This window comes from Hipposideros armiger, unplaced genomic scaffold (assembly GCF_001890085.2).
Source record: "Hipposideros armiger isolate ML-2016 unplaced genomic scaffold, ASM189008v1 scaffold_471, whole genome shotgun sequence".
NCBI classification, from domain to species: Eukaryota; Metazoa; Chordata; class Mammalia; order Chiroptera; family Hipposideridae; genus Hipposideros; species Hipposideros armiger.
In genome coordinates this window covers 1,598,799-1,609,787 of record NW_017731821.1, presented here as the reverse complement: position 1 = coordinate 1,609,787, position 10,989 = coordinate 1,598,799, and the positions used below count along the sequence as shown (strand labels likewise).

At 45.1% G+C, this 10,989-nt stretch overlaps 1 protein-coding gene across 1 annotated transcript in view; it reads right to left on the bottom strand.

The window, feature by feature from the left end:
* Nucleotides 1–10,989, bottom strand: part of LOC109395460 (cytosolic carboxypeptidase 4-like) — a 206,909-nt gene that overhangs the window by 2,846 nt on the left and 193,074 nt on the right. Inside the window, exon 8 of the mRNA XM_019666460.1 lies at nt 1,493–1,701. Within this exon, the coding sequence (XP_019522005.1) occupies nt 1,493–1,701 (209 nt within the window). The remainder of the gene's footprint in view (nt 1–1,492; nt 1,702–10,989) is intronic.

Genomic DNA, 10,989 nt, shown 5'->3' with positions numbered 1-10,989 from the left:
TTTTTTTTTTTTTAATACCAAACAGAGAAACAGCCAATAATGCAGAGGGCAGAGCAGCTGGTGGAAACACACAAGCCAGAATGGGGGGTGGGGGGCTATGAGGCGTCAGCAATAAAGGGGGGTGCTTCCCTGGGACTGGGAGAGATTAGAGATGGGGGGCACACACGTTTACAAAGCATGATGAATCCCGGAAAAATTCTAAGCACTTCCTCATCCAGAGGAACAGGATGGAACATGCAGCTATTTCATGACTGAGAAGTTCTGAAAGCTGCAATGATGGAGAGAAACCCAGAGGTGATAGCAGATAGAAAATTAGATATTGGTTTGCAGCACAGTATCATGTTATTGTTTAGGGGGGGTAGGGGAGAAAAAATTAATTTTTTAAATGGGGAAAGTCCACAGATGCCATGGTTAGAAAACTGCACTCTCACTGGCTGCATCATTATCTCGGATATACTCAGGAAGAGAAGAAGAAAAGCAAAAAGAATGATGAAAGACCAGAGACTAATAATGGAGACAGCAAGGGACATAATGCATGTGACACACGGCTGCCTTGACTCCAGGAGAAGGTGGGTGAGCAGGTGGTGACATACTGGGGAGACGGTCACATCAACACAGGGTAGAGGTAGCTTTGCATGGAGCCCTAACCAAGGGAAGTTAAGGGACTGTTATTGGGGTTGAAATCCAGGAACCCCTAAACACATATGCTACCGGGGAGCACATAAGGAACAGCCCTGGCAAGTGCCATTCCCTTTTCCTGGGATGTTCTTCCTCTTAAACTGCCATGACCAGCAACTTCCATAATTCATGTCTCAGCTTAGGTGTCACCTGCTCAGAGAAGACTTGACCTTTCTAATGGAACCAGTCTTCCTGTCACTTGTGCGGGTCCCTGTAGACCTCTTATCTTAACTTTATCGATTGCACATGAAGCAATATGAAATGACCTGCCTCATGAAATTCTTTGCTTCCTTAGGGTCTGACTCCCCTGCTAGGATGTTTGCCCCACAGGATCAGGGGTCTGGTCTGTCGTCTTCACCATGGGATTCCGCAGGCTAATTATTCCAATAACTATTCATACTCATAAGCTAAGTGTGAGACATTTCTCCATGAGCTTACTGAGGCCACACAACAACCAGATTTTATTACTTCCATTTATCTTTTAAAAGAAGACATCTGAGGCCCCGAGAACGCGGGTGGTTTCAAAGTTTCCAAGCTGTAGTTAGTAGGGCTGGGATTTGAACCTAGGTTCTCTAGCTATAGCGTCAACACTCTGAACCACTGTACCATCCAGCATGTACACAATAAACATGTACTGAATAAATGAATCAGTGCATGAGCGTATCAGGATTTGCATTCAGAACATCTGCCTAGAGCAGGCAGCAAAAAGTATAGGGCAGTTTCTCCATCTCTGTTCAGGGTGATTGACAGTCTTCTGGAATCCACCACCCAGCCATCATCCAACACAGAGGTGGTCCCAGGGCTGATGACATACCTGTGTGGTGCTGAAGAGAATCTCCATGCCCTGAGCTGCCAGGAAGGCCTCCCTGCCAGACTGGAGGGCGGCAATGTGCTTGAGGCAGAGCAGAAGTGCCCGGCGGATGGGCATGTAGGCATTGGTTGTGTCATGGCTGTGCCAGTCCTGGTGTAGCCTGAGCAAGCTGCTGACATAGCCTCTGTTCACTGCCCTGCGGCTGTTAGACTCTGAAACCAATGAGAAAAGATGATGTCAGTCACAGGTTCTCTTGGGGACACCTCAATGTCCCAGGGTACCTCCCGGAAGATACTTCTTAATTATAAAGGGAATAACAATATTGGGTTGTTGGGAAAGTCATGATGTATTTTTCCTGTTTTTTGTTGCAAAAATGCGTCATGACTTTTCCGACAACCCAATAACTTTCCAGTGGAGAAAACTGGCAGATGTCACCTTAATCCAGTGATCAAAGTCAACATCACCAGATACAGTGATGCACTGAGAAAGACCCTGCATTGCTTTGATGGTATTCCTGCCCAAAATATATCACCTGAATTTAACTGAGGAAAACCAGCCAACCCAAAATGAGGGACATGCTACAAAATATCTGATCCATACTGTTCAAAAAAATGTCAAGGTCATGAAAGGCAAAAAAGAAAAACAGATTAAGGAATTGAGCCAAAGGAGACAAAAAGTCATGAACGACACTTAAGGAAAATACATAATTAACATTTAGATCCCGGGACAGAAAGCATTTTTCTTTCTCTTGCTACAAAAGTCCATTGGTAAAATTTGACTGAGGTCTGTAGATTAAGTAATAGTATCGTATCAATGTACATTAGATTTTGATAAACTGGTTATGTAAGAAAATATCATTTTTTAAAGGAAATTCAGAGCTGGAGAATGGAAATGTCTGTAAGTAATTATGAAGTAGTTCAGAAAAAAATAATAGTGTGTNAACTCAGCTCGCTCACATCTGTTTCCAAGTCATCATCCTACAATGGGATATTCGAAAAAAATAATTCCAACCAAGAACACCACCCTGAGAAGCATCAAAACAAGCCACAGAGGTGATTCTTCACGATTTCCTTGCCTCCAAATGATAGCACTAGCCTATGCAAAGGATAATTTAATAGGTCTGGTTGTATTTCTAAAATAAAAAGAAGACCTACAACGTGTCTCAGCATGTATGCCAGTATTTATCAGCCCTCATCACCAATAAATAATAATTTATGTAAAATGAGATGAAGTATGTAAGCATAATAAAGCACAATGTGAAAGAAATTTTTTTTATTTCATTACCACTATCAACGTAATCGTAATTATCAAACGTATTCATCCATCTACCACTGCCATTTAAGTTCTTCACGCCCCCCACGATGTTCGCTCAAAAGTATGGCGCTCATCAAACGAACGCTAGCGTTATTCATCGTATTACAATTTGAAGACAGTTTTTTCCTTACTTAAAATGCGTATACATTTGTTTTTTGGCACCCTCTGTATTTATTTAGGGGTGGGCCTGCTTCTGTATCCTCACAGCACCCCAGACAGTCCTTTGCCACCTAGGATTCCGGTATCCATCTCATCAGATAATGCCTCAGGCCTTTCCTCTTCAAATTGGACTCTTCCAATATTGACTTTTCTCAGCCTTAGATTTGAGCTCACCACCCTTTTGAAGGTGGTGATTTGAACTCTGCTAGAACAATCCCCATGTTCACTCGACTGTGAACGCTTTCAAAATAAAACCTATGTTTTATTTCATTTTGTATCATGTTACCGACCCTGAGCGCTTAGCATGCTGCCTCATGCATGGGTTATATCCAAGAAAGTACCTGAAAAAAAAATAAAAACTTAAAAAGGAAGGAAAGAAATTCACTCTGTTTACCCTCCTATTCTTCTGAGTCTGTCCAAATCTATTGGTTATGTTAATAAAGAAAAAAAAAAAACGTGGCTAACATCTAGTCTTTATTTGTTGCTGCTAAGTTTCTCTTTTCTTATGTTGCCATTGACAATTTTAAATCAAAGACAGCACCCAGCTTTTCCCCCTGAAGACCCTTTACAGAAAAAAAAAAAAAGTTCCTTTTAATCATTCTTTCTAAGAAACTCGTCCCGATTATTACGAACTAAGCTTTTCAAATGACAAAGCTACCAGGTGAAGTCCTGGGTCACTTTTGTGATGAGAAACAGATACGTCTGGCTTTTTGTCCGCATTTCTTTGCTGCAAATACTGCTGGGCTCACCAAGGAAAACGCAATTGGTTGGCACACCCGTTCCCTGACACCCCAGAACCCAGCCGTGATTCCAACGCCCCTCTGTTTCTCTACAACTCATGCTCTCGCTGATTTCTCAGCATCTTCTTGGCTTGAAGCTTTTGACGAATAGTTTCCAGGCCCTTGGCAATTTGTCTGGTGCTTCTTTCCCTGCTGGATTTGTTTATCTGTTTCAGTTCCACTCCACCCCAATCTGCCATGAGCTACAAGAGTAGGGACTAGGGAAAATATCTGAAAGCCCCCCGCCCCCGACCACCACATGCTGTGTGAGGCTAGGCACTGGCTGTGGCTTGTCCCTCCACATCAGGTACCAGAGGTGACTGACGCTCTGCATTAGATGTTCAGTTATCAAAGCACAAGCAAGAGGGGAGGGGAAAGTGGCATTGATGAATGGCTGCGGCAGCACAGTATTATTCAAATAATTCAGCAAGGACTCCATAGGCCTGCACTGCCAAGCTACAGCAAAGAACCAATTTGCTACTGATGACTTCAGAAATGATTCTATTTATCAACAAAACCCTGAGAATGCCAGAGTGTTGATAGCAGTCTTAACCTAGAGACCTGGCTAGGAGATGGTCCCGATATGTCTGCTACTATCATCAGCAAGGTGAATGGTTATTATGACAGAGAAATGCAAACGTCTCTTTCTCTCTAGATAGATAGGCAGGTGGGTAGGTAAGGAGAAAGGGCGGGAGAGGGGAAGATGGATGGTGGATGGATGGATGGATGGATGATAGGTTGATGGATGATAGATTTATAGATGATAGATAGATTGATGATAGATATAGATTTTTTTTTAATTCAGGTTTCATGTCCAGGAATGTCATGAAAGGTAGCATTTAATTCTCAGTCTTATTTTGTAGACAACAAAATTTAAGGAACTATAACTTAAAGGGGCTTGTCCATGTTCACGTCTACCAACAGAAATTGCGACAGAATTAAAACTCATACATAAAGCATCCATTATTCTAGAACGGGGGTTCTCAGTCAGGTATGATTTTGCCCCCCTGGAGGCATTTGGCATTTCCTGAAGACCTTTTCGGTCCATGACTGGGGGGCAAAGGAGTGGGTGCTACCGGCATCTAGTGGGTAGAGGCCAGGGATGCCACTAAACATCCTACCACACACAGAATAGCCCCTACAACAAAGAATGATCCAGTGAAAATGTCAGTAGGACCGAGGTTTAGAAACCTTTTCCTAGAAATGCCATCAGTATACTATGTCCCACTGCCTGTTTTTGTAAATCAGGCTTTACTGGAACACCGCTATGTCCTATTGTTTATGCCTCTCCTATGGTTGCTTCTGTGTGACGATGACAAAGGTGAAGGGTTGCGATGGAAACTGTGGGCCACAAAGCCTACAGTAATCACTATCTGACCATCTGTAGAACGTTTGCTGACCTCTGTTCTATAGCACAGGTCACTATGGGATGGAGACCAAAGGGCATTACCTCCCTGGTGCCCAGGGTGTGTACCGTGCAACTCAAGGCAACACAATTCACACAGATTCCGAGGTAAATGGAATTGTACGACGNAAAATCTTTAAAAAAAAAAAATTTAAAAGAAGAAAGCCAAGATTTGCACCAGGAAGGAGAAAAACGGAACCCTTCCCTACCTGCCTTTCTCTTTCAATTGACCTGTGAAACACCTGTCTGTCGGTGGCCTCACCTGCTTCGGGCCGGGGCACAGAGAAGCCACGTGAACTGCAGGAAAAAAATCTGCACGGTGTTGCAAACGACACGCTGCATCCGGGCCTCCGGACCCTGAAGGTTCACCTCTGCGCTCCTGGCCTGCGGCCCACATCATCCAACGGCATAACGCGATAAAATCGCGGAGCCATGAGCCCGTGCCTCCTCATTTTCCCTCCCCTCTCTCTCCTGCCTCTCGCAGTCCCTTGTCCTGCCACCTGGACTGTGCAGCAGCGGCCTCCTACGTGGCCCCTAGGCCCCCTGGCCTCTCCCAATGCCCAACGCATCTCGGGGGCTGTCATCCCCTCCTCAAACTAGGTAATGGCTCCAGGGAAGTCGGAAGGTCTGAGGGACCCAAGAGGGGTGTGATGGTCTCTGGGCCTCACTGCATGGGGGGCAGCGGTGGCCATGGTGTGTGTCCCTGAGACTGCGGTGGGGACGGCTTAGGGAGAGGCTGAGTGGGGTCCCGAACCCCTATTGCCACCAGAGCAGCTTCACTGACATCTGCTTACAGGCAACGCCTCTGCTTACAGGCAACGCCTCTGCAAAGGACTTCATTTAAAAATTAAAACTGTTGTTATTTCTTTTTTTAAGAAAAGGACACAACTTGAAACCCTCTGCTAGTGAAATGAAGGGACAGATTTCTGTCCCAGTGGGCCCAGCACACATTACACAGTCTTGAGCAAGTCAACCAACCTCTGAGCCTCAATGTTTTCTCTATACAACAGTTTCCCAACCGTGCACTCTTGACATTTGGGGATGAATATTATTTCTTGGGGCGAGGGGAGGAGGGGAGGTTTATCCCATGCATTGTCATATGTTTAGCAGCATTCTGGCCTCCACCCAAGAGATGCCAGGAGCACCCCCAGCCCCGCAGATGTGGCAGCCAAAAATGTCCCCAGACCTTGCTCAACAGTCCCTCGGCAGCGAAGTCGCTCATGCAGAGAACCACTGCTATAGAATAGTCAAATAGTTACACATTTCCCTGTCTTGCAGGACTCGAGTGAAGATTAAATGAGATAATATACCAAAAGGTGCATTGTTAACTGCTATTATTAGAATGCCCGACATACATCTTGACATAAACAAATAATTGTACAGCCAGCCCCGAATGCGACGACGAAGCCACTGTTCCCCAGTGTAGGTGTTTGTCTTTTTGTCTCACTCTTTAAATCTCTGCAATGCTTCATCTTTGTCAGTCCATCGCCAGCCATTCATTATACCAGGATGAAGTTCTAAAATCTAAAACATTCAGAGCTCAGCCATCCTGAATGTTAACCCCTGATCCCCTAGAATGAAAGCAAAATGCACGTGGGTCACCTCCACAGGCAGAGCCTGCTCTCTCCATTTATTTATGGAAAACGCTTCTAGAAGGGAGACAGACACTGAAAACAACTATGCATCATTCAACGCGCAGGGAGCACTGATGGATTGGCACTGCAAGAGGCTTCATATAACCAATTCCTGAAACTCCGGGATGTTGAGAGCGGTGGCGATAATACAATGAGAGTTGGTCGTTATACAGATTTGCTAGGGCCGGCCGAGTGGCTCAGTTGGTTAAGAGCTCACGCAAGAGTACGAGCTCTGAGCAACTAGCGGTTCGATTCCCGGCCCGAGCTGAGCTACTGCTGAGCAGCCAACAGGTGGCAGGATGGCTCAGCTAAAAAAAAAAAAAAAAAAAATTAGAGATTTACTAAGATCTAGCACTACACTCCCATCCATGGCATCACCTTGTTTGTATCATACTAATTATCCTTGGAACATATCCTTTTTGCCGCTGTACTGATGAGGAAATTATAACACAGTGGTAAGGAATACATATGCCCAGTGTGTCCACGATGTGAATCCACAGTGTCATGAGAGCCAACATCGTGACCACTGTGCAAACACGGGTCTCCACTGTGTTTTATCCTTGTGGAGAGTAAGAGGTTTGAGCTTTAAGCAAACACACGCCACCTTCATACATGACCCTGAACCTCCCTGAACACATTTACGCTGTTGCCAAAGCAACGACATGGCTCAAACCTACTGGCAGACAGGCAGGCAGGAGGGAAAGCCCTACAGGCAGACGTAGGTAAATTAGTGCCAGAGAACAGAGTCACCTGGTGAAAACACTGCCTCCTGCTTGGGTGCAAAGAACCAGAATCGTTCGCAATCTATTACAATATTTTATGTGCCCAGGTTTTGCATCAAACAGGAAAAACTCAACACCACCGTCCACAGCTCTGTTAGACCCCGTGTGGGAATCTCTGAATGCGCTGGCCATCTCAAGAAGGTGGTTCGCCATCCTGCCAACCATTATAATCCTAAGGATTATAAGGAGGAAGCTGACCCCTCCTCATCTAATTCAGTTCTGCTGAATTCGGCATCGTAGTGCAAGCGACTCAAAAGTTACTTACTTGACTTGGGCTGAAGGATGAACACAACATTTCAGATCTTTTTTTATTTTCAGAGTCAAACTTCGCTAGCTCTTCTTAGGATCACCACAGAGCAAGAACGCGCACACTTTCAAAAACACCTAAAAGATGCATCTGCCCACCTTTGAATTGCAATCTCAGACAACAGGCTGAGCTGTGAAAGTACCCCACGAGAATGTTCATTTCAGAGGCTTTCCAACTTGATTCCTTTGCGCTCTAAGGACCTTCCGTGAAAGTGACCTGGTGTCCATTAAAAGCCAGGGAGAAGGGACGTGGCAAAGGAAAGACACGCTGTCATTCACGGGGGTTGCCTACTTCTCCGATTTTTTCTGCTTTGACGTATCACTTCCTCATAAGATTTCATTAAAATTTTCTTTTTCCTTCTAATAAAGAGTTTTCAAATGACTCATCTTGTGTAGTCTCCTCACTTTTAGAAAACCAAACTGAAGTCAAGTGCAATGACAAAGAACTAATTTAAGGTCACATGGTCCACCAACAGAGGTCAAGTGTCCTGGGTCCATATGGACAGCAGGAACCTCTTTGATTAAAGGTGCAGACTTTTCTGCTTTGGATACGATTGCCCCTGAGACCAAACTCGAATTGTCCACTTACCATGTCGTTAACCTCCCCTAACTCCATCTTCCTCGTATGGAAAATGGGACTGCAAATTGCCTGGCAGGAGCTGGTGCTCTACAATTAATAGTCAGAGTCAATATTCACCCAAGTTACTCAAATCAACATTAATTTTCTCACCCCTTCCTTGAGGGCTCCCAGTTAGCAGTTCATGAAACACATTCTCACATGGGATGGAGGATGCGTGTGGACTGTGGGAAGGCAGGCAGGCATATTCCTGAAGTGCTGTGTTTGACCTTGGCAGTGAAGGTCAGGAAGATGGTGAGACGCAGCCCTCACAAAAGCTGCTGGGGAAGCCCCCGTGCCCTCTAAGTCCTGCTGGATCATGCTAACATCACCAGGAACGCAACAAATTCCAGAGGCTCTTCCCACACCAGGCTCCGCTCCCCCTGTCGCCTCTCCAACTCCCTTAAATAATGGCTGAGCAAATGCCTCCGGGACCATCTTCAACTAATTTCCTTCAAGACATGCACGCTGCTAACGCTGGGAAGCACAGATAGTGTGGAATAGCAAATATGGCCAAAATTAGATTAAAATAACCTCCTGATAAACAAATTACTCACCGAAAATAAATATTGGACTAGCTGCGGCCCAGATAACTGAAAGAACAGTGCCACCACATGGCAGGAAGAGGAACTACATGGACCCTGGCCAGTCCCTGACAGCTCACCCGACTATGGGGTCTGACAAACGGGGCGGAAGAATCCTTTCAGCTTACGCTTTAAAAAATATTTTAAGTATTTATTCAAAACACAAAAAATATTTGGCAGAGAGGTCTGAACTTTGAGCCAAGAAAAAAAAAGAAGAAAAAAAAAAAACACAAAAAACGACGTGCCACATTGAGCGTGGCCTGACACGACAGGCGCCTGTGACTCCCCCTGCCCGTTCCCCTGCTGTCCTTCACCCCATCATTCATCAGCTTCATCTGACGCTGAGCCTCGCCGCAGAGACTCAGGCCCTGGCACAGCCACTGGGTTTGTGGGGCGCCTCTCGCTGGGTCTCACTCAGATGTGTAAAAGGGGTGGGCCACGGAACGCTCTTTTCTAAACAACTACTCTAAACAGATGCTCTTGCCCAAAAACTCTTTCTAACACTCAGAAAGTATTTATTTCACTTCCTTTCAGCTTTGGGTCTTATCTTCTTTAGGCTGGTGGGTAAACGCTGCAGTGCCCCAGCTGGGTGCATTACTTAAGCTTTCCAAACCTCAGTTCCTACACCTGTAAAATGGGGATTCTGATACCTCCTTGACAGGCTGAATATACTGTTTCCCCGAAAATAAGACCTAACAGGAAAGTAAGCCCTAGCATGATTTTCAGGATGCTCATAATATAAGCCCTACCCCAAAATACGCCCCAGTTAAGACTGTCAGCCAGACATGACTGTATTTGAATAAATGCAGATTTTTGTACATGAATAAATGAATAAAATATGTTTTTCAGAGCAAAAATTAATATATGACCTGGTCTTCTTTTGGGGAAAACATGGTGTATATATAGCACCTGACACACGAAGAACTCAATCCACCGTAGGCAGGTTGTGTGTCATTATTTCAATCCCACAGTGGGATGGCGGTCGCTTGCTATTCTGCATTGATACGAAGCCGATCGCAGCACTCCATCCCAGGGTGACAAATGCAAAAAGAAATCTATCAATATGATTGGGGGCAGATTTCTGGCTCATCTCAGAAACAGACTGTGTGCTTCTCCAGAGGTTGCGATGGGAGGAGAGTCATCAGGTCTGTAATACCATAATTTGCTTCTTTCCGGGGACAGGAATTGAGCTGGCCTCTTTGCTGGGGCAGATTGAAAGTAAATGCATGAGGCGTAAGTCAGGAAGCTGGACTCCTTCCTTGGTCAACATGAACGCATCAGGAGTTTTGCTGGCCCAGCCCAACGCCAGGTGTGGGGGCTACGGTAGGGACCCCAGCCCAGGGGGAGCTATGCCCAGTAGGAAAAAGACATATGTACATACACAAAAAATGCATCCAGACATCCACTTATGCAAAAATCCAGGAATCCCTGATTCCACTACGGTTCGTTCTTAGACGTATAAATACAGGGTTCTGTGATAAGGTTTGACAGAGAACCTAATGCTGAGCAGAGGTGGGGGGTTGGGCGGTGTTCATGCGAAACCCTTGGGAGAGATATTTGTGCTGAGAGCTGAAGAAGGAGCCAGCGTTAGCTGAACAGGAAACCTCCAGAGATCTGAGTGGGTCGTACCCTGTCTCTGATCCTCAGTTTCCCCATGTGAAAACAAAAGAGGGGACGAATAACGTCAACAGTTTCCTGGGATACAGACAACTATATTGTATTATAATCATCAAACTTGCCAAGAGACGGGATCTTCATTTTGCCAACCGCTGAGAAGAAATGATAATTACGTGGTGTGACAGAGGTGCTAATTATGGTTCCAATAGCAATCAGATCACAATATATAATTGCATCAAATCAGCACATGTTAAATTTACACAGTGTTGTATGTCAAATATATTTTCATTAGAGACAAAAAAAA